The 24915-nt window shown below is 43.3% G+C and overlaps 1 protein-coding gene across 1 annotated transcript in view; it reads right to left on the bottom strand.

Moving 5' to 3' along the window:
* The window catches only part of TUBGCP4 (tubulin gamma complex component 4), a 44988-nt gene that overhangs the window by 9303 nt on the left and 10770 nt on the right, over window positions 1-24915 (bottom strand). The window contains exons 6-13 of the mRNA XM_019983412.2: window positions 22318-22397; window positions 20764-20965; window positions 17951-18116; window positions 17589-17713; window positions 3982-4032; window positions 3462-3567; window positions 1252-1359; window positions 698-836 (exon numbers count right to left, since the gene is read on the bottom strand). Coding sequence (XP_019838971.1) covers window positions 698-836; window positions 1252-1359; window positions 3462-3567; window positions 3982-4032; window positions 17589-17713; window positions 17951-18116; window positions 20764-20965; window positions 22318-22397 — 977 coding nt within the window. The remainder of the gene's footprint in view (window positions 1-697; window positions 837-1251; window positions 1360-3461; window positions 3568-3981; window positions 4033-17588; window positions 17714-17950; window positions 18117-20763; window positions 20966-22317; window positions 22398-24915) is intronic.

Genomic DNA, 24915 nt, shown 5'->3' with positions numbered 1-24915 from the left:
GGAGCCTATGAAGTGAGGAGAAAAGTGGACTGGGACCTACAGGTGCTCTCAGCAGAGTCCGGGCAGCTCACCTGGGCGGGCTGTGGCTCTGTGTCTTCTCCCTGAACCAGCTCTGTCTTTGCAGTGTATGTCTATAGTGTCTCGTACCCTAAGCTGCTCTGCCCCCAGAAGTTGAGGCTTGCGTACAGGCATGGGGAGGAGGAGAGGCCACACACTGGCAGCCTGTAAATTGCTCCTTGTGTGCGTGCTCTTTGCGACCCCGTGGGCTGTTGCCAGCCAGGCTCCTCCGTTTATGGGATTTCCCTGGCAAGAATACTGGAGTTGGTTGCCATTTCCTCATCCAGGGGATCTTCCTGACCCAGGAATGAACCCATGTCTCCTGCTTTGGCAGGTGGATTCTTTTATCACTGCACTGCCTGGGAAGCCCAAATTGCTCCTTACTTTGCAATTAAAAAAAAAAAGGTTTTAAGGGTTTGACCCTCCCAGTCATTGCAGCATTCACTGCCGTCTCACACGTACAGCCTCACTTTCTAGTGTTGTCTCCGGCCCCTGAAGGCATCCGAGTTCACAGCCCCTGATTTACAGACTGTTAAAGCGTCGGCTGGCTCTCTCGCTCCCACCAGTTCTACTCCTGATACTTTCTTCCGTGGAATTAAGTTGGATAATCATTACCTGTGAGAAACTCAGAAATACTCACTTTTCCAGGACAGCAGGGGTGAAGAGAATGTGTAGTGGCCACTGCACTTTGTAGGAGAGACCCAGGGCCGCCCAGCCGGATGCTGGGGCTTCCCGCGGAGAAGTTTCCCGAGAAGGCCCTTCTCTTGCCTGAGGAGCATCTGTTAAGAACAGAGAAGATGACTTTGCTCATCTAGAACCAGAGTTTCAACAAGGTGAGAGATGAGCGCTCGCTTGAGCCGGCAGTGTGAGAAGCAGAGAGGGCACACAAAAGGACTTGTAGGGGGCAAGGAGACGCCCGTGCGGGGTTCTTGCAGGAGATCTTTCACAGGGGTTCTTTTTTCAGCCGTAAAGAATGGCGGCTATAAATAAACAGACCATTCCAGCAGCATAACGAAAACAAAACCATGGCCTGGCTGTCTCTTAGCATCTCTTGACTTCCCTTTTGTGTAAAATTAGGGCGCTGGATTAGGTGATTTCTGAGGTACAAAATTATATGGTTTCTGCAGAAGTGGATGGAAGCAGAAGAGACAACGACCGGTAGGAGCAGAGAAGGCGCGTGAAAGCAAGGCAGACCTTTGTGCTCCTTGCCGTGATACTCGATCGTCAGGTGCAGCAGAGGGAGCAGGTTGTCGTCGTCTAGCAGCACCTTGTGCGCCGACTGCTGGAAGGCCACATTCACGTCTGCGAAGGAGGACACGGGCCAAGTGGAAGCCTGGCTCTGCCACACGTCCCAGCTCCTCTGGCTTTCCATCTCTCCCCCAGCCCGCCCAGCTCTAATAGCAGCTGCTTTTGCTGACTAGCAAGCGTTCCTTCTCCTCTTGCTAATAAGAGCATCCTGGTTTTCCCTGAGGAATCACCCTGGCCCAGAACAATCCATGTAGTTCCAGCGGGGGCTGGTGACCCAGTGGTGAGCTATCTTGTTACATTATGCTGTTTAGGGATAGGAATATGACCCAAGCCAGGCCAATCCAGAGGTTCTATTCAGATTCTGAAAGAGGGCAGCTCTTTTTTTTTTGAGATAAACGGAGTCAGTAAGATGTGAACTTGGTTACAGGCCATCTTGCTATACCATACAGAGGAGACCTGTTTCAGAAGAAAAGGCAGAGGCGAAAGATGGAATGGCACCAAGCCCTGAAGGCGTCAGGTGAGCCTTGGAGCAAACTGCCTAGAGCCATCATACCTGTGGCTTTTTCAATTATGAGAATCAATAAATTCTTTTTTCCTTTGCTTAAGTGAATTTGAATTGGAAGTGGATGGGATTTGAATTGAGTTTTCTGACACCTGCAACCTAGAAAGCCCTATGTAAGTACAGTGGACATCTGCGGTTTTATAGAGCTAGAAAAATGGTAACCCTGTTTTCTCTCCTACCTCTCCCACACCTTTTTTTGACACTCAGCCTTACCCAACTCTCATGTAGTTCAAATGGGAATGGTTATCCTTCCTGTCAGTCAAGGGTGAACACTTAATTGAAGGAGACATTTTCTTTGGCTGCACTGTGACCCATGTGGGATTTTAGTTCCCCAGGGATCAAACCAGTAAGCCCTGCAGTGGAAGCATGGAATCTTAACCACTGGACCGCAGGGAAGTCCCCAAATAAACAGATCTTCATGGCTGACCTCTTTGATACAGGGACAGGTGTACAATCTAGTTGGATTAATCAAAACCCCTTCCCTGGAATCCTTTAACCTGCTACCAGAGAGACCAGGTTTGACTCCCCCAGCAGACGCTGTGAGCTATGTTCCTGGGAGCTGCTGGTGGCCATGTGGCCACAAGGGACTGGAAGGCAATCAGAACACAAGAGGCACAGACAATCCTAGCAGTGAGAGAATCCTGGCAGTCCCTGGTTCTTAGGCCCAGCTACATCCCCATGGGCTTCCTCATTGGCCCGGTGGTAAAGAATCTGCCTTTCAATGCAGGAGACACTGGTTTGAGCCCTGGGTCAGGAAGATCCCCTAGAAAAGGAAATGGCAACCCACTCCAGTATTCCTGCCTGGAAAATCCCTTGGACAGAGGAACCTGGTGGGCTACAGTCCATGGGGTCACAAAAGAGACATGACTTAGTGATTAAAACAACAACAAATACCCTTTCCCACTGGAGTTACAGATACAATAGCAAATAAATTCCCCTCTTCTACCGAGGTTATTTTCCATCACTGACAACCTAAACAGTTCTAATACAACAAGGGGCAATAAGTCCCAATATGGGGACTTCCTGGGTGGTTCAGTGGTTAAGACTGCATTCCCAATGAAGGGACCAGGGGTTCAATCAATCCTTGGTCAAGGAACTAAGTTTCAGCATGCTGCATGGCTCAGCCAAAACAAAACGTCCTAATATGTCCCTTAAGAGATATATGGCTACAGGGACTTCCCCAGTGGCCCAGTGGTTAAGACTTTATCTTCCAATGCAGGGGATGCAGGTTTGATCCCCAGTAAGGGAGCTCAGATCCCACATGCCTCCAGGCTAAAAAAACAAAACAGAAGCAATATTGTCACAAATTCAATACAGACTTAAAGAAATATATGGCTATAATCTGATGAGATGAACTGAACAATTTGTTTGAAGGCTTGTACCGCCTCTTCCAGGAAGGGTCACGAGCTGAGGCTGTTCCCAGTGACAACAGTGTGAGCATACCTGAGCAGCCTTCTATCTTTGGAAACACTCTTAACTCACCAGGCTACTTTAAATGTGGACCAGGTCTAAATGGTTCAGCAGCAAGCTAAGCCATCCCCTACAGCCCTGGGACTTCAGTAAGCTGGTAATTCTCAGGCCCCAGGGTGATTACCATGTTCAGTTACTGCAGTGGGTGGTGTTTTTAACATGTGTTGAGCTGTATCAATGAAGGCCTGAAACAGTTCTCCACGTCCCAGAAGGTAAAAGTCTTTAATGATCTGCAGAAAGAATTTCAATTTTTAATTCAGTAAACCAGCAAGGCCAGAAGCTCTTCACTATCCTAAGAGATTTATGCATATAATTTCAAGTTTCATCTGTTTCACTCCAGCTTACAAAAGGACATAGGGTTTTGGCATTTTAAAGGAGCATACTTGGTAATGGGTGACTGGCATGTCTTTGATCTTATTTATTCAACAAAAACACAATTATGCCACAAGAAAGTAAACAGCCGAAGCTTTGTGCTAGAGTAAATCTGTAGTGTTAGATGGAGTTTGCCCACCCACCTGGATGAGGACATAAAAAGCCACTCTAGAAGTCGGGATAGGCAACCAGTGCCCTCAGAAGAGGCTGTAGAATAAAGGCATTGACCACCAGCATCATTTTAAGAGTTAAAAGAAGAGCTAAGCTATTACCTTCAGCTGACCCAGTAAATCTGACTCTTCCACCATCAGCTTCCAGAGATGCTGTGAGAAGAACCAACAATACAGGGTCAAAGTTTCATTACAATGAAAACTACAAAGAATGGTTCTGTGAAAATCCAGCAATGTATTGAAAAAAGTATACATACCATGACCACACTGGGTTAATCCCAGAAATAAAAGTTTAAAAGGTAAGAAAATATGAGATGGAAATACTCTGGAATTAGACAGTGGTGATGGTTGTACAACATTGTGAACATTAAAAAAAAAGTGAACCTGCCTATTTTTAAATGGCTCAAATGTTTAACTTTGATGTTTTTCAATCTCAAAAAAAAATTTAATATGAATATAACTTATTAAAGTTAATAACTTTAATAACTATATTAAAGATTAAAAAAGAAAAACCATGATTGCCTCAATAGATGCAGAAAAAGCATTTGATAAAACATCTGTTGATGGTTTTAGAAAGCAAAGATTAGAAGGAAATCTTTTTATTCTGATAAAGGGTATATACCAAAATCCCACAGCAAACAACCTATTTCACAGCAAAACATTAGAAGAAATTCCTTTTAAAGTCATTCAATATTGTACTAAAGATTTGCCAATATGGGGAAAAAAAAATAACTGAAAAGGAAGAAACAAAACTTACTATTGTCAGATAATATCACTACCTGCAGAGAGTCCAAGAGAACTGACATAAACTATTAGAACTAGTAAGAGAATTTGGCAAGCTTGATGATGAAGATAAAAAATCCACTACATGGCCATTACCGCATCAAAGGATCCTGACTAGGATTTGCCCAGTGACGTGATCGGTGTTGATTCAGTGTGCCTGGAATCCCTACCTGGGTGTTCCTACTCTCTGCCCTCTCTCATTGGAACTGACACAGACTAGGCCCTTCTCCAATACACAATGCTAGACAAAACAGCTGACCTCCCCAGGGGAATGTGTGCACACAGGTCAAAGTAATTAGACCCGGGAGGTGTAAAAGAGGTGTAACAGACTAGACAGACATGGGCTTCCCAGGTGGCTCAGTCGTGGAATCTGCCTGCTAATGCAGAAGAGGTGGGTTCAATCCCTGGGTCAGGAGATCCCCTGAACAAAGAAAAGGCAACCCACTCCAACATTCTTGCCTGGAGAATCCCATGGACAGAGGAGACTGGTGGGCTACATTTCAGAGGGTCACAAAGAGCTGGACAAGACTGAGCGACTAAACAGCAACAGCAGATAACACTGGAGAAGTTTTAGAACTGCCTGAGGGGGTAGTATAGTTAGCCACCCAGATCTCCCCAGTAAGACTGAGACATTCCATACGCCAGCTGTTCAGAGTACTATCTGTTACTGGCACTTTTGGCTAAAGGGAGCTACCGTGCCCATGGTTCCCTCCTGAGGAACCAATTTCTGATAGATGCAGAGGTACAATGGCCTAGCCCTCTAACCTCAATTTGGGACATCTCTGGAAGGGCCATTCTAGCTTCAGAACTCTCCAAAAGATTGGCCAAGGCTTCTGTTGCAACTGCATCACAGTTTATTTGCTCTGGAATCCTAACCACTAGGTCACTAGGAACCCTCCTCTTGCTTTTCCCCCAAATTTAAAATACTCTTTATAAATATGTTTAAGAGGCAAGGATAACAGGAATATAAATAAACAAAAATAAATCATAAAAATAACCAAGATGTTGGATCAACTGAATATCCATATACAAAAAATTAAAACTTGATCTATACCTTGTACCACATACAAAAATTAATTAGAAATGATTATGAACCTAATTGAAACTAAATACTATAAGTTTTCTAAAAGAAAATAGAAAAATTTTGTGACACTGGGTTATGCAAAGGTTTCTCAGTCACAATGCCAGAAGCATGAACCACAAAATACATAGAAAGTGATAAACTAGACTTAATCAAAATCAACACCTTTTGCTCTTTGAAAGCCTCTTAAGAGAATGAAGAGACACGACCCAGATAATCACGATGGTGTGATCACTCATCTAGAGCCAGACATCCTGGAATGTGAAGTCAAGTGGGCCTTAGAAAGCATCACTACGAACAAAGCTAGTGGAGGTGATGGAATTCCAGTTGAGCTATTTCAAATCCTGAAAGATGATGCTGTGAAAGTGCTGCACTCAATATGCCAGCAAATTTGGAAAACTCACCAGTGGCCACAGGACTGGAAAAGGTCAGTTTTCATTCCAATCCCAAAGAAAGGCAATGCCAAAGAAAGCTCAAACTACCGCACAATTGCACTCATCTCACATGCTAGTAAAGTAATGCTCAAAATTCTCCAAGCCAGGCTTCAGCAATATGTGAACCGTGAACTTCCTGATGTTCAAGCTGGTTTTAGAAAAGGCAGAAGAACCAGAGATCAAATTGCCAACATCTGCTGGATCATGGAAAAAGCAAGAGAGTTCCAGAAAAACATCTGCTTTATTGACTATGCCAAAGCCTTTGACTGTGTGGATCACAATAAACTGTGGAAAATTCTGAAAGAGATGGGAATACCAGACCACCTGACCTACCTCTTGAGGAAACCTGTATGCAGGTCAGGAAGCAACAGTTAGAACTGGACATGGAACAACAGACTGGTTCCAAATAGGAAAAGGAGTACGTGAAGGCTGTATATTATCACCCTGCTTATTTAACTTATATGCAGAGTACAACATGAAAAATGCTGGACTGGAAGAAACACAAACTGGAATCAAGATTGCTGGGAGAAATATCAATAACCTCAGATATGCAGATGACACCACCCTTATGGCAGAAAGTGAAAAGGAACTAAAAAGACTCTTGATGAAAGTGAAAGTGGAGAGTGAAAAAGTTGGCTTAAAGCTTAACATTCAGAAAACAATGATCACGGCATCCGGTCTCATCACTCCGTGGGAAATAGATGGGGAAATAGTGGAAACAGTGTCAGACTTTGTTTTTTTGGGCTCCAAAATCACTGCAGATGGTGACTGCAGCCATGAAATTAAAAGACGCTTACTCCTTTATGACCAACCTAGATAGCATATTCAAAAGCAGAGACATTACTTTGCCAACAAAGGTCCGTCTAGTCAAGGCTATGGTTTTTCCTGTGGTCATGTATGGATGTGAGAGTTGGACTGTGAAGAAGGCTGAGCACCGAAGAATTGATGCTTTTGAACTGTGGTGTTGGAGAAGACTCTTGAGAGTCCCTTGGACTGCAAGGAGATCCAACCAGTCCATTCTGAAGGAGATCGGCCCTGGGATTTCTTTGGAAGGAATGATGCTAAAGCTGAAACTCCAGTACTTCGGCCACCTCATGCAAAGAGTTGACTCATTGGAAAAGACTCTGATGCTGGGAGGGATTGAGGGCAGGAGCAGAAGGGGACGACAGAAAATGAGATAGCTGGATGGCATCACTGACTCGATGGACATGAGTCTGAGTGAACTCCAGGAGTTGGTGATGGACAGGGAGGCCTGGTGTGCTGCGATTCACGGGGTTGCAAAGAGTTGGACATGACTGAGCGACTGAACTGAACTGAGGGAGAAAATATTTGTAAGTCATGTATCTGATAAAGGACTTACAAATCCAAAATACATAAATGACTCAAAACTCAATAGTGAAAAAGTAAAGTTTTTTCAATAAAAAATGGAAAAAAGGTTTGGATACTTCCAAGAAAATATATGGATGGTAAATAGAGAAATGAAAAAATTTTCAGGCTTCCAGGTTAAGATGGTGGAGTAAAGGATCGGCGCTTATCTCCTCCTGTGAGAGCACCAAAACTGCAACTAGCTGTTGAACAACCATCAACAGGAGGATGCTGGACCCCACCAGAAAATGATACCTCAAGTCCAAAGACAAAGAAGAAGCCACAGAGAGACGGTAGGAGGGGCACCGTCACGATAAAATCAAATCCCGCATCCATCGGGTGGCTGACCCACAAACTAGAGAACAGTAATATCAAGGAAGTTCTCCTACTGTTGTGAAGTTTATGAAATCAGGCTTCCCAGCCTGGGGATCCAACAAAGGGACTGGGAATCACCAGGGAATCTGGCCTTGAGGGCCAGGGGGATTTGATTACAGAAGTTCCACAGGACTGGGGGAAACAGAGAGTCCAGTCTTGAAGGGCCTCCTGCGCGGGGTCGGTCGGCAGGGCCTCACCACAGGTACAGGGGCACTGGAAGGTCCCCCTTTGTGAAAATGCTCTTAGAGTTCACCATTAACCCTACCATAGAGCCTGTAGACCCCAGGGCAGGGTCGCCTCAGGCCAAACAACTACCAGGGAGGGAGTGCAACCCCATCAATCAGCAGATAACTGGATTAAAGCTTTACTGAGCAAGGCCCAGCTGACCAGAGCAAGACCCAGGTTTTCCCACTACCAGTCCCTCCCAGCAGGAAGATTATACAAGCCATTTAGTCTCCTCCATCAGAGGGCAGACAGAAGAAGCAAGCAGCAGCACAGTCTCACAGTGGCTAAAACAAAAACCATATTATAGAAAGTTAATCACAATGAAAAAGCAGAAAGTTATGTCCCCGATGCAGGGACAAGATAAAACCCCAGAAAAACAACTAAATGAAATGGAGATAGGCAACCTTCCAGAAAAATGATTCAGAATAATGATAGTGAAGATGATTGAGGATCTTGGAAAAAGAATGGAGGCAAAGATTGAGAAAGATGAAAGAAATGTTTACTAAAGACCTAGAAGAACTAAAGAAAAAACAAACAGATGAATAATACACTAGAAGGAATCAATAGCAGAATAACTGAGGCAGAAGAATGAATAAATGACCTGGAGGACAGAATAGTGGAAATCACTGCTGCAGAACAGAATATAGAAAAAAGAATGAAAAGAAATGAAGACAGCCTAAGAGACCTCTGGGACAACATTAAACGCAACAGTATTTGCATTATACGGGTCCCAGGGAAGAGAGAAAGGACCAGAGGAAAATATTTGAAGAAATAATAGCTGAAAACTTCCCTAACATGGGAAAGGAAATGGTCAACCATGTCCAGGAAGCACAGAGTCCCAGGCAGGATAAAACCAAGGAGGAACACACCAAACACATATAGTAATCAAACTGACAAAAATTAGAAATAAAATATTAACAACAACAAGGGGAGAATGACAACATAAAAGCGAACTCCCATCAGGCTGTCAGCTGATTTCTCAACAGAAACTCTACAAGCCAGAAGGGAATGCCATGACATATTTAAAGTGATGAAGGGGGGCATCCCTTGTGGCTCAGCTGGTAAAGAATCTGCCTGCAGTGCAGGAGACCTGGGTTCCATGCCTGGGTTGGGAAGATCCCCTGGAGAAGGGAAAGGCTAGCCACTCCAGTATTCTGGCCTGGAGAATTCCATGGACTGTATAGTCCATGGGGTCACAAAGAGTCGGACACAACTGAGTGACTTTCACTTTAACCTATGATAAAATGATTAAAAAAAGAAGAATAAAGTGATAAAGGGGAAAAATGTACAACCAAGAATACTCTACTCAGCAAGACTCTCCTTCAGATTTGATGGGAGAAATTAAAGGCTTTCCAGACAAGCAAAAGTTAAGAGAATTCAGCACCACCAAACCAGTTTTACAACATATGCTAAAGGAACTTCTATAGGCAAGAAACACAAGAGAAGGAAAAGACCTACAGAAAATAAACCCCAAACAATTAAGAAAATGGTAATTTTCTTAATTAAGAAAGTTGCTCAGTCGTGTCCTACTCTTTGTGACCCCATGGACTGTATAGCCTACCAGGCTCCTCTGTCCATGGGATTTTCCAGGCAAGAATACTGGAGTGGGTTGCCATTTCCTTCTCCAGATCTTCCTGACCCAGGGATTGAACCTGGGTTTCCCACATTATAGGCAGATGCTTTAGGATCATACATACTGATAATTACCTTAAATGTAAATGGATTAAACGCACCAGAGACACAGACTGGTTGGGTGGATGAAAACATGCGTATGTCTGCACTTCTACTTACTGCATCACCCTGCTTGACCCCCACAAATTGTATGTAATTATTTTATATTGTTAAATTAATCATGTTCTCATTATGGCTTGAAATTGTAATTATCTTTTTTTTTCCTATGGCTATTGATTGTGAAAAGCAATAAACATTTTTACTATGGTGACATCGAAAAAGCAAGAACGTTCCAGAAAAACATCTACTTCTGCTTTATTGACTACACCAAAGCCTTTGACTGTGTGGATTACAACAAACTGTGGAAAATTCTTCAAGAGATGGGAATACCAAACCACCTGACCTGCCTCTTGAGAAACCTATAGGCAGGTCAGGAAGCAACAGTTAGAACTGGACACGGAACAACAGACTGGTTCCAAATAGGAAAAGGAGTATGTCAAGGCTGTATATTGTCACTGTGCTTATTTAACTTATATGCAGAGTATGTCATGAGAAATGCTAGGCTGGATGAAGCATAAGCTGGAATCAAGACAGCCGGGAGAAATATCAATAATCTCAGATATGCAGATGACACCAACCTTATGACAGAAAGCGAAGAACAACTAAGGAGCCTCTTGATGAAAGTCAGAGGAGAGTGAAAAAGCTGGCTTAAAACTCAACATTCATAAACCTAAGATCATGGCATCCGGTGCCATCACTTCATGGCAAATAGATGGGGAAACAATGGAAACAATGAGAGACATTATTTTGGGGGGCTCCAAAATCACTGCAGATGGTGACTGCAGCCATGAAATTAAAAGACGCTTGCTGCTTGGAAGAAAAGTTATGACCAACCTAGACAGCATATTAAAAAGCAGAGACATTACTCTGCCAACAAAGGTCTGTCTAGTTAAAGCTATGGTTTTTCCAGTAGTTATGCATGGATGTGAGAGCTGGACTATAAAGAAAGCTGAGCACCAAAGAATTGATGCTTTTGAACTGTGGTGTTGGAGAAAACTCTTGAGAGTCTCTTGTACTGCAAGGAGATCCAACCAGTCCATCCTAAAGGAAACCAGTCCTGAATATTTATTGGAAGGACTGATGCTGAAGCTGAAGCTCCAACACTTTGGCCACCTGATGCGAAGAACTGACTCATTGGAAAAGACCCTGATGCTGGGAAGGACTGAAGGCAGGAGGAGAAGGGGATGGCAGAGGATGAGATGGTTGCATGGCATCACCAAGTCTATGGACATGAGTTTGAGTAAACTCCAGGAGTTGGCAATGGACCGGGAGGCCTGGTGTGCTGCAGTCCATGGGGCTGCAAAGAGTTGGACACAACTGAGCGACTGAACTGAACTGAACTGTTACTCACTTAATACCATTGTATCATGATTGGCAAGAGAAAAATAACAGAACTCTGTATCACCAAAACTAGGATCTAATAGAAAAACCTAAAATAACTTTCGAAAATCCAGACGCATATCAGAATTATCTTGGAATTTTTTGAAAAATACAAATGCTCAAGTATTGTTAATTTTTCTCCAAAGGTCCAGATAGATTTCTAATGAGCAGTCATATTTAAAAACAAGTGATGATCTTTTACTTTTATCTAGTTCATTTCACTTTTTCTATTTCATACTCAGTGCTCCCATTTCATTCAGTTTATGTACTTCAATTTCTCCATCTCTTTTTTTTTTTGATGTTCTTTCTCAAGTCTTTATCAAGTGTAGTAGAAAAGCTTTTGTGTACATATATATAAATATGTATAATATATATTTTAGAAAACTTATTTTTGCCTAACTAAAAAAATTATGACATTTTGATACTACTTGACTTAGTATGAATAGAATGCCAGATTTCTAATTAAAAAACAGATACGCAACAAGCAAAAAAGGTTCACTGTACAGCATTGGGACTATAGTCAGTATCTTGCAGTTACCTATGGTAGAAAATAATTCCCCAATACTACATGAATACATGTGTATTTGTGTAGCTGAATCACCTTGCTGTGCACCTGAAACACAGCCAACGCTACCTCAGTAAAACACATGTATTAAAAATAAAGGGCCACACATGACAAACCTACCACTGGTGTCACACGCAAATGGAGGAAGTGACAAGATAACCATGTCCAATCTGACCACTTTTATTTAACAGAGTTTTGGAAGTCCTAGCTACAGCAATCAGAGAAGAAAAAAAGTAAAGGGAATCCAAATTAGAAAAGAAGTTAAACTGCCACTGTTTGCAGATGACATTATACTCTACACTGAAGATCATAAAGATGTTACCAGAAAACTACTAGAGCTCATAAATGAATTTGGTAGAGTTGCAGGTAACAAAATCAATACACAGAAGTCAGTTGCATTTCTATACACTAACAACGAAAGATCAAAAAAAAATTCAAGAAGCAATTCCACTTATCATTGCATCAAAAAAGAATAAAATACATAGGAACAAACTTACCTAAGGAGACAAAAGACATGTATTCCTCTTTTGCTATAAGATGCTGATGAAAGAAATCAAAGAAGACATAAACAGATGGAAAGATATACCATGTTTGTGAATCGGAAGAATCGATATTGTCCAAATGACTATACTACCCAAGGTGATCTACAGATTCAATGCAATCCCTATCAAATTACCAATGGTATTTTTCACAGAACTAGAACAAAAAATTCTCAAAATTGATATGGAGACACAAAATAGCCAAATATACCCTGAACAGCCAAAACAGTTTTGAAAAAGAAAGCCAGAGCTGTAGGAATCAGGCTCCTTGACTTCACACTACACTACAAAGCTCAGTCATCAAAACAGGACGGTAGTGGCACAACAACAGAAATACAGATCAATGGAGCAGATAGAAAACCCGAAATAAGCCCACGCACCTACAGTCAGTGATCTGTGACAACGGACGCAAGACCACACAATGCTGGGAAGACAGTCTCTTCAGCAAATGGTGCTGGGAAAACTGGACAGCCACGTGTTTAAAAAAAAAAGAAGTTAGACCATTCCTTAATTCCATACATAAAAATAAGCTCAAAATGAATTAAAGACCTAAATGTTAGACTGGACACTATCAAACTCTTACAAGAAAACATATGCAGAACACTCTCTGACATAAGTCACAGCACATCTTTTTTAATCTATCTCCCAGAATAGTGGAAATAAAAGCAAAAAGAAACAAATGGGACCTACTTAAACTCAAAAAGCATTTGCACAGCAAAGGAAACAAAAAACAACCCACAGATTGGGAGAAATATTTTTCAAATGATGTGACTGATAAGGGATTAGTCTCCAACATTTCCAAACAGCTTATGACACTTAATAGAATAAAAACAACCCACTCAAAAAAACGGGCAGAAGACCGCAAGAGACACTTCTGCAAAGAGGACACACAGATGGTCAACAGGCCCAGCACCACCAGCTATCAGAGAGACGCAAACCAAAACTATAATTAGATACGACCTCACACCAGTCAGGATGGCAATCATCAAAAAATCCACAAACAACGAACGCTGGAGAGGGTGTGGAGAGACAGGAACCCTCCTGCCCTGTTGGTGGGAATGTAAGCTGGTACAGCCACTATGGAGAACAGTATGGAGGTTCCTTAAAACACTAAAAATAGAGTTGCCATATGACTGTGCAATCCCACTCCTGGGCATATATCCCGAGAAAAGCATAGCCCCCAACACACACACACCCCAGTGTTCACTGTGGCACTGTTTACGACAGACAAGACATGGGAGCAACCTAAATGTCTGTCGACAGGAATGAATAAAGAAGACGTGGCACACAAACACAAGGGAATATTACTCCGCCATTAAAAAGAATGAGATACGGCCATCTGAAGCAACATGGATGGACCTAGAGTGTGTCATGCCGAGTGAAGTAAGTCAGAGGAGGGGAAATTTCATATGATATCCGTTATATGTGGAATCTAAAGAGAAATGATACAGATGAACTTACTTACAAAACACCCTCTTTCAAACAAGACACCCTCTTCCAACAACATAAGAGAAGACTCTACACATGGACATCACCAGATGGTCAATACAGAAATCAAACTGATTATATTCTTTGCAGCCAAAGATGGAGAAGCTCTATTCAGTCAGCAAAAACAAGACCAGGACCTGACTGTGGCTCAGATCATGAACTCCTTATTGCCAAATTCAGACTGAAATTGAAGAAAGTAGGGAAAACCACTAGACCATTCAGGTATGACCTAAATCAAATCCCTTACAATTATACAGTACAAGTGACAAATAAATTCAAGGGATTAGATCTGACAGAGTGCCTCAAGAACCATGGACGGAGGTTTGTGACATTGTACAGGAGGCAGTGATCAAGACCATCCCCAAGAAAAAGAAATGCAAAAAGAAAAATGGCTGTCTGAGGAGGCCTTACAAATAGCTGAGAAAAGAAGAGAAGCTACAGGCAAAGGAGAAAAGGAAAGATATACCCATTTGAATGCAGAGTTCCAAAGAACAGCAAGGAGAGATAAGAAAGTCTTCCTCCGTGATCAATGCAAAGAAACAGAGGAAAACAATAGAATTGGGAAGACTAGAGATCTCTTTAAGAAAACCAGAGATACCAAGGGAACATTTCATGCAATGATAGGCACACTAAAACAGAAATGGTATGGACCTAACAGAAGCAAAAGATATTAAGAAGAGGTGGTAAGAATATATAGAAGAACTATACAAAAAAGATCTTCACAACCCAGATAATCATGCTGGTGTGATCACTCACCTAGAGCCAGACATCCTGAAATGCGAAGTCAAGTGGGTCTTATGAAGCATCACTATGAACAAAGCTAGTGGAGGTGATGAATGCCAGTTGAGCCATTTCAAATCCTAAAAGATGATGCTGTGAAAGTGTTGCACTCAATATGCCAGCAAATTTAGAAGACTCAGCAGTGGCCACAGGACTGGAAAAGGTCAGTTTTCATTGCAATCCCAAAGAAAGGCAATGCCAGAGAACTATCGCAAATATGCACTCATCTCACACGCTAGCAAAGTAATGCTCAAAATTCTCCAAGCCAGGCTTCAACAGTATGTGAACTGTGAACTTCCAGATGTTCAAGCTGGATTTCAAAAGACAGAGGAACCAGAGATCAAACTGCCAACATCCACTGGATCATTGAAAAAGCAAGAGCATTCCAGAAAAACATCTACTTCCGCTTTATTGACTACACCAAAGCCTTTGACTGTATGGATCACAACAAACTGTGGAAAATTCTTCAAGAGAATTTTCCAGGGAATACCAGACCACCTGACCTGCTTCCTGAGATATCTGTATGCAGGTCAAGAAGCAACAGTTAGAACTGGACATGGAATAACAGACTGGTTCCAAATAGGAAAAGGAGTACGTCAAGGCTGTATATTGTCACCATGCTTATTTAACTTATATGCAGAGTACATCATGAGAAATGCTGGGCTGGATGAAGCATAAGCTAGAATCAAGACTGCTGGGAGAAAAAATCAGTAACCTTAGACATACAGATGACACCACCCTTATGACAGAAAACAAAGAACTAAAGAGCCTCTTGATGAAAGTGAAAGAGGAGAGTGAAAAAGCTGGCTTAAAACTCAACATTCAGAAAACTAAGATCATGGCATCTGGTCCAATCACTTCATGGCAAATAGATGGGGAAACAATGGAAACAATGAGAGACTAGTTTTGGGGATCCATAATCACTGTAGGTGGTGACTGTAGCCATGAAATTAAAAGATGCTTTCTGCTTGGAAGAAAAGCTATGACCAACCTAGACAGCATATTAAAAAGCAGAGACATTACTTTGCCAACAAAGATCTGTCTAGTCAAAGCTATGGTTTTTCCAGTAGTCATGTATGGATGTGAGAGTTGGACTATAAAGAAAGCTGAGCACCAAGGAATTGATGCTTTTGAACGGTGGTGTTGGAGAAGACTCTCGAGAGTTCCTTGGACTGCAAGGAGATCCAACCAGTCCATCCTAAAGGAAATCGGTCCTGAATGTTCATTGGAAGGACTGATGCTGAAGCTGAAACTCCAAAACTTTGGCCACTTGATGCGAAGAACTGACTCATTGGAAAAGACCCTGATGCTGGGAAAGATTGAAGGCAGGAGGAGAAGGGGATGACAGAGGAGGAGATGGTTCTATGGCATCACCAACTCAATGGACAGGAGTTTGAGTAAACTCTAGGAGTTGGTGATGGACAGGGAGGCCTGGCGTGCTGCAGTCTGTGGGGTTGCAAAGAGTCAGACACGACTGAGCGACTGAACTACTGAACTGAAGAAGGTATAGAGCAAAAGGAGCCCTACTGCACTGTCAATGGGAATGTAAATTGATACAGCCACTATGGTGAACACTATGGAGATTCCTTAAAAAACTAGGAATAAGGCTGCCACATGACCCAGCAATCCTACTACTGGGCGTATACCCTGAGAAAACCATGATTCTAAATGACACATTTATCCCAATGTTTATAGAAGCACTATTTATAATTTTCAGGACATGGAAGCAACCTAGATGTCCATCGACAGACGAATGAATAAAGAAGATATGGTACATATATACAATGGAATATTACTCAGCCATAGAAAGAATGAATTTGAGTCAGCTGTATTGAAGTGGATGAACCTAGAGCCTGTTACACAGATTGAAGTGAGTCAGAAAGAGAAAAATATATATTAATGCATATATATGGAATCTAGAAAAGCAGCACTGATGAACCTATTTTTAGAGAAGAAATGGAGACCCAGACAGAGAGCATGGACTTGGGGACACGGTGGGGAACGGAGAGGGTCGGACGAAGTGAGAGAGGAGCACCGACGTGTACACAGCACCACGTGTAAAACAGAGAGCTAGTGGGAAGCTGCTACGTGACACAGGGAGCCCAGCCTGGCGCTCTGCGATTACTTAGAGGGGCGGGAGGGGAGGCAGAGAGAGCGGCTCAAGAGGGAAGGGAAATATACAATTATGGCTGATTGTTGCTATTATAGGACAGAAACTCACACAACACTGTAGGGCAATTATCTTCCAATTAAAAAATTTTTTAAATGCTGGAGTGCAAAAAAAAAAAAAAAAAAGAATGGAAAAATATTACTTGTCCTGCCTTCCTATGATAGATTATCCTAAGGCCGTAAGGCACTAAATTTAGTCAGAATTAGTGGGTCCCCTGGAGTCACTGCCAACTACACAATGGAGTCAAAAGGGTATCTATCTGAAATGCAAACCAAGATCTTCCTTTATTACTAAGTAACTGACTAGCTATCAATCAAACTCCTGTCAGGTGGGAAAAGGCTAAGGCAGTTCCACCTCTATTATTAAAACAATGCTTTTATTTTCTACTTCCTGCTCTTCAACTCTCTCAAACACTTCCCTGCAAGTTAAGTTCTAATCACACCAAGAGGAAATAAATCAAATACTCAATTTCTAGGAAACTAGTCTATTTTCTTCTACTACGAGGGACCTCCCTGGTGGCCCAATGGTTAAGAATCTGCCTACCAATGCAGGGAACGAAGATGCCACAGGCCTCAGGGCAACTAAGCCCCTTAGTAGCTGTGTGCCCCTAAGTAGCCACAACTACTGAAGCCCAAGAGCCCCAGAGCCTGGGCTCCACAAGAAAGTACTCCCTGCTCACCACAGCTAGAGAAAGCCCGAGTGCAGCAACAAAGAATTCATGCGCCACAGTGACGACCGAATGCAGTCAATTAAATAAGTAAAATAAACTATATCTATATTGAGAAAGACCAACCTCGGCCACAGTACTGCGAATACGATCCACCACCTGCTCAAAGTCCACCAGGCTGAAGAGGGGCTGCTGCTTGAGACGATGCAACTCTGCTGCAAAAGTGTCCTCCTGGTTCTTCAGAATGGATCCTGTAGGACAGGAAAGCACTCACGGTCAGCGGGAGTCAGGAAACCTGCACAGGCGGGGGGCTCTCTGCCTGGGGCTGCCGGGAACAACATGAAGGTCCCTAGCCACCCACTCATGTCCCATGTCCCTAGGACATGAAGGTCCCTAGCCACCCACTCTGTCCGGGCCGACTCTGGGTCCAGCAAGATGTCAAATATGCCTTTGAGGATGGGGGGTACCCCGGGCAAGGATATTCCTACCTTTCCTGGTCAGGTTTACATTTTGATTTTCGAACATCTGGACAGATTCTCCCACAAAGAGGATTTTTTCAGCAACCCTCACTGGAATGTAGGACGGCAGAATCTCCACTCGCAGAGAAAACTGTTTGAGAGATGGCGCCAGCATGTTCTCCTCCTCTATCAGGCGCTGGGCAAGGAAAAAACCCACATCAGAGATAACGTATGAAGTGAGAAAGGGGAAACAAGGGAATATCTGGCAGCTCTCCCAACCCACGATTTACAGTTTCTGGAAGCAGGGACTTTAAATCTGAACTTGCATAATTATTAAATCACCAGTGCTAGAGAAAGACATTCCATTTTTAGACAGAAAGCACGGTGGAAATAACAGTGGTTCTATTAACATTAGGATTTTCATTCTCACTCTGCCTTGACTACTGTGTAAAACTTGTGCAGTGGGTCTGGAACTCAGTCTTCTTGTCTGTACTGTGGGATACCTGATCTGTTTGTTTCCAGGTCTGCATGTCTGTGATTTACTACCCTGTGCATGTCTGCTCTGCCCAGCTCTTCACAGAGGCCTGAGTCATACAGCCATGTGGTTCTCATAACCTGGCTCCTGGGCCAGCATCATTGGCCTCACGTGGGAGCTTGTTAGAAATGCAAAATTTCAAGCCCGTCCCCAGAGCTACAGAAAACCTGGGGGATGAGGCCCAGCAGTCCATGTTTTAATAAGCTCTCCAGGCAATTCTGGGCACTCTACAGTCTGAGAACCACTAATCTAGCCCATGAAGCCCCAGATTCTTGCCGTCTAGCCAACCAGGTCCCTGACTTGCTGCTAATTTGACCCTTATCCAGTGTATGGATAAGGAACCCCAAGCTCCATTCTCCTGACTTTGATCTCTGCTATCCGCCATTTCGATTTTGGGCTTGGGTGCTGGTGTGCCTCAGGGCACCACCCAAGACCCTTTTTTCCTCTCGCTTTCCACACTCTTCCTAAACAATCACATCTTCTGAGGCTGAACTGATCATAACAGGTATTTTTAATCTTTCTGCATCACAGGACTCTCTGCAAGTATAAAAGTGATGGACCTTCCAGAAGAATATGGAAACATACACTTCACAGAACCTCTAAAGCCACCCATGGACCTCAGATTAAAAACTTTGATATACTGATAACTCCTAAAACTTAATCTTTAAGCCACACTGCTCTCATCAGCTCCAGGCTCAGCCCACTGGTCATTTCCTACAAGCATCTCAGTGTGTCCAGAGTTAGACACACCTTCTCCCCTGCTTTCTCCTATCAGCAACCCACACTCCTCACCATCACCACTCGCCAGCACTAAAGGCAGAGACTTGGCCATCATCCCTGATGCTTCCCTTGGGCCCCTGGCCAATCAATCGCCACGACCTGCCTGCTCCACCTCCTAAATAGCGCTGAAGCCTCTTTCTTCTTCACCATATTTACTGTTCCCATCCTTGGTGCAGGCCACCACTATTTTTCAGCTAATGTCCCCAACAGGCTTCACTGATGGCTCAAACAGTAAAGAATCTGCTTGCAATGCAGGAGACGCTGGAGAGCTGGGTTTGATCCCTGGGTCAGGAAGCTCCCCTGGAGGAGGAAATGGCAATTCACTCCAGTATTCTTGCCTGGAAAATCCCATGGACAGAGAAGCCTTGCAGGCTACAGTCCATGGGGTCACAAAGAGTAGGATACGACTGAAGCAACTGAGCATATGTAATGTCCCAAACATTCTCCTAACTACTGTACTTGCTGCTAATCTTAATTTTTTAAAAAAAGTTTTCCCGCAGTTTCCAGAGTGACCTATCATAAAGTCTAATATAACATACAGAGGTGTGTTAACCTGTTGCCTAAAATTCTTCGTGGTTCCCAGCTCTTTTCAGGCTCAAGTCCAAATTCCTTCCCATTATTTACAAGGGCTTTCATGATCTTACCTCCGCTCATCTCAAAAGCTTCACTGACTGCCACTTCCCACATCCCCTCCAACTGTCCCTTACACTCGATATTTCAGTCTTTATTTACTTGACCATCTCAGTTGAATTACTAATGGTTCCCCCAAATGATCCATGTCCTTCATGGCCTCTGTACTGTACACAGTCCTTCCCTCTGCCTGGAATTTTTTTTTTTTTTGGCCGTGTGGCATATGGGATCTAAGCTCCCAGACTAGGGATCAAACCTCAGCCCCCTGCATTGGAAGCTCAGTCTTAACAATTGAACCACCAGAGAAGTCGTTCTCCCAAACTCTTTGCACTTAAGACATATATTCCACTCTAGTCCATATTCCCAGAATACCCACACTCACTGGTCCAGAGCACTTAGTATATTGTAATATGTCTTCCACTAACTGTAAGCTCTTTAAGGACAGGGACTACTACATTTTATTTGTTTATGCGGTTGTGGCACCTGGAACAGTTGTGCCTGGCATATAACAGGCATTCAATAAAATGTAACAGGATAAATGAATGGATATGAACAACACAGGACTTTGGGGAGCCGAATCAAAACTAACCTGCAGTGTAAAAGCTCTGGGTACCAACAAGACGACCTAAAGGGACAAGACTTATTATTACTCTCCTCAATGCAAATACCAGGAAAAGGGGAAACAAAAGGGATCTTACAAGTGTATTTTCTACTTTAGAGTCTCTCACTGTTAGGCATTAAGTTTGAGTATTAAGCTAAGCCAGCTGTCTACGTCTACAGAATTTATGGAACGTGCCCCGGCCATGATGAGCTGGGGGCAAGTCAGCGGAAGGTCATCTAGCTGTCGACTTGTCCAGCTCCTGGCAGGAGCAGGCTAGGCTTCTTGCTGGGCTCTCACCAAGTCCTGGAGTTCTCTCAGTTGTTTTCCCGTCAGTCCCCCAATGCCCAGATCCTCCTCATCCTCTTCTGGCTGGGCGCTGACATTCCCGGAAGATGGACCCTGTTTGATAAAGAACTCTTCGTGCTGATCCAAGAGGAGTCCATGTAACATCCAGGCTGAGAGCTGCTTATACATGACCCCGTGACACACGGCCAGGATCCTGAGTGGAGAGGATAGCGAAAGCCTTAGAAGTTCACTCAGAGGACAAGAGCACAGAGGGCGTGCTTTAAACTGGATAAACAGAGGCCTGAGAGTTTGGTCAGTCAGAAAGGAAAGGACCAATCAGGGTAAAAATAATTGTGCTATTTTAACTTCAATCTCTGCGGATGAACTAAGTGGTTAAATTTCCAAACCTGTAGCCTGTATACTGAAGTCTGAAATGCTCGGTAAAGGTTCTGATCATCTTTTAGAAGAGGCACATTTCTTCCCTCCTTTTGAGTAAAGTAAGTTTCAAAATGGAGGATTCCTGTTAAAATTAAATGGACTTACAGGAGTCTCTTTTTGGCTAACACAGTATTAAGTAAGTTTTTACTTTTGTTGGACTCACATAAGGAGAGTAGGTCCAGTAGGCGAGAGGCAGATATACCTGAGAAAGTATTACCCAACAAAATGCAGAATGGTTGTTGGAGAATGGGATAGTTACACAGCCTCAAAGGACCACACCTCAGAAAACATATCAATGACAAAGTGGAAAATGTTCCTCTAAAACAGATCTGTGGGAAACACCTAACCCTAGTGATGAAGCTTTACACCAGCAATGGGGCAAACTTGCGCTGTGTGCACTCTGATATGCTCTAACGGAATAATACGACCTAGGTAGTATCCTTGCCAAAAATGTCCAATCTGAATCTACTCATGAGGAAATAATCAGAAAAATCCAGACTGTGGAGTATTCTACAGGAAGCCTTTGATCATATTTCACATTTATTTAATAGTTGCAATCATAAAATACATATAATTTTGTATCCTTTTTTCAGTTAGTATTATAAAAATATTTTTACATGTTTCAGAATTTGTAATTTTAATTGGTTTATAGTCTATCAAGTGAATATATTTTTATTCAGCATTCTATTACTGGTGATTTTCTCATTTCTTAATATAGCAGACAATATTGCAATGAATAATGATTGTGTATATGGTTATTTTCTTCTTTTGGATAATTTTGTTAGAGTAAAATTCTTAAGAGGATTATAAAGCTACTCAAAATACACGTTTAGACACAGCTAAGCATAATCTGGAATATTTCATGGAAATTCTCCAAGGATAATGAGATCCAAAAATGAAGGATTGCCTCAAGATCATCTAGGCAGCTAGGTCCTAGCCTGGACGCTCAACACCTTAGAATCCCCTTTCTGTGGTTTCTGAGTCACCGTAAGGCTGACATGGGCTCCTGTACTCACGGGACAACTGTCCCCAGAGAGAAACCCGAGATAACCTGGAAACAGAACTTGGGCCAAGTCAGGTCACTTGACCACCCACTCCCCCCTATACCCCAGTGAAGCCACGACTTACTTTTCTAGTGCGCTGCGAACAGGAGGCAACCCCCCGCAGCTGTGTTTGTATACAGTTTCCAGGATTTGACAACCATGAATCTGTGGAAAACACAACCTTGTCAAGCTGAATTCCATTTTAATAGTTCATGTAACACAATCTCATATTCTATATTCAATCCAGAGGGCAAAATCCACGGAGAGTGAGGATAAACTCGTAAGATCTATGCATAGTTCCAATTCTGACTCCAATTCCACTGTGTGTGTGTAGGGGTGGGTGGGGTTCCCCCACACCACCAAGCAACTCTCTGACACCAGCTGGGGGTCCTATAACCCAACTCAATCCCTGGGTTCCACTTATTTGCTAGAGCAGCTCACAGAACTCAGGAAACCCATTTATTCACTAGATTATCAATTTATTAGGAAGGATACACCAGGATACCAATCAACACCCAGATGAAAGGGTACATACAGCGAAGTCCCGGACAAACGAGCTTCTGCAGGGCACGGTGGCACACACAGGCACTCTGGTCCACCAGTCTGGAAGCTCTCCAAACCATCCTTTCGGGTTTCTATGGACCTTCCCAGCTCTCTGCCCTCTGCCCGCTTTTCTTGCCAAAGGTCAGGTGGGAAACGTGGGACTGCAAGTTCTCACCTTCCAATCACAGGGTTGGTTCCCCGGGCAACCAGCCCATATTTCAGTGTTTTCCCAAAATCACCTGGTTAACAAGCTCAGGTGTGGTAAATAGGGGTTTGCTATGCATATCAAGATGTCTTTATTGCTCTTATTACTTAGGAAATTCTGAGTTTTAGGAGCTCTGTGCCAGAAATGGGACAAAGACCAAATCTATTTTTCTTATTATAAATCACAACATCACAATAGTTGTTCTTAAGTATGGACCCTCCGCATCCCTGTCCTTTCCCAGCCCACACCTTTGCCCAGCAGCATCTGCATCACCTGGAAACTTTTAAGAGCTACAAATTCTTAGACCTTGTTCCAGACCTGCTGAATCAGGATCTCTGGGGTGGGGCCCAATGATCTGCTTTTAACAATCAGCTCCAGGTGATTCTAATGCACAATGAAGTTTGAGAACTGCACTAAGGAAACCAGAATCATTTCAAATTCCAGGAAAAGAAGTAAAGAACGCTCTTTACTTCAGATTAAGGCCTAATTCAGACTTCTTATAAGGTACACACTTATCTAAAAACCTGCTTCCTCTCTCAATGTCCTTTTGTCTCTATTTTTTTTAAACAGCTTTACTGAGGTATACTTTATACACCATGCTGCTATGTCACTTCAGTCGTGTCCGACCCTGTGCGACCCCATAGACGGCAGCCCACCAGGATCCCCTGTCCCTGGGATTCTCCAGGCAAGAACACTGGAGTGGGTTACCATTTCCTTCTCCAACGCATGAAAGTGAAAAGTGAAAGTGATGTCGCTCAGTCGTGTCCGACCCCCAGCGACCCCATGGACTGCAGCTTTCCAGGCTCCTCCATCCATGGGACTCTCCAGGCAAGAGTACTGGAGTGGGGTGCCATTGCCTTCTCCATTATACACCATAAAATTCATCTAATTTAAGTGTACTTTCAACAATGTTTAATAAATTTACAGCAGTGTGCAACCATCAACACGATCCAGGGTTATAACATTTCCAGCACTCTAAAGGACCCCTTGTGCCTGTGTGCACTGCCCTGTTCTCACCCACAGCCTCATTTATTTAGAGCCTCAGCACTCAGCTTCCTACCCGTTCCCCGGCAGGAATCCCTTGCCCATCTACAATCCCTCCACTCGTTTTCTACTCTCCTTCCTGGGGCCAATGGAAGCTCAGGGTCAACTGAGGTGTGCAGCCATGCATGGCCTCTTATGCTAACCCCACTTACCTAGAAGGTCCCCTCTAGCTTTGGGAGACAGTTTAGTAGAGTAGTTAAGAGCACAGTCTGGGGTCAGACAGCCCCGAGTTTATATCCTAGTTGTACCGTTTATTACCTTCTGTATGATCCTAAGGGGCTTCCCAGGCGGTGCAGAGGTAAAGAATCTGACTGCCAATGTAGGAAAAGCAAGAGACGCAGGTTTGATCCCTGGGTTGGAAAGGTCCCCTGGTGGAGGAAATGGCAACCCACTACAGTATGCGTGCCTGGGAAATTCATGGACAGAGGAGCCTGGCGGGCTAGAGTCCATGGGGTTACAAAGAGTTGGACGTGACTGAGCAACTGAGCACGCATACACGTGTGACTCTAATTACATTCCTTAACCTATTTGATTCCTTAGGAGATTGACCTTGATAATACATGTGAAGCACTTTGCACAGTGCCTGGTATACAACAAGTGCACAATAAAAGCTTGATGTTATTTGATGAGGGCAACCAGCTTTGCAGGGTCAGAGAGCGCCGTCCCCACTGACTTTGCTGCCACAGAATGAATGCAGCAGAGTGTAAGTTTCTAGACGTGTACAGTGAAAAAAAAAAGAAGCAGCAATCTGGCAAACTGCCTAGTTAACTAGTTATATTCAAGGCACAAATACATCAGCTCAAAAACAGGAATTAACTAAATATATTTAATCCACTTGTCCTTTCTGATCCAGTTATGAACCAGCAGATTCTTCTAATGTAAAATCTCAAA

This window comes from Bos indicus, chromosome 21 (genome assembly GCF_029378745.1).
Source record: "Bos indicus isolate NIAB-ARS_2022 breed Sahiwal x Tharparkar chromosome 21, NIAB-ARS_B.indTharparkar_mat_pri_1.0, whole genome shotgun sequence".
Classification (NCBI taxonomy): Eukaryota; Metazoa; Chordata; class Mammalia; order Artiodactyla; family Bovidae; genus Bos; species Bos indicus.
The sequence above is the reverse complement of the archived record's forward strand: the minus strand, read 5'-3'. Positions and strand labels throughout refer to the sequence as shown.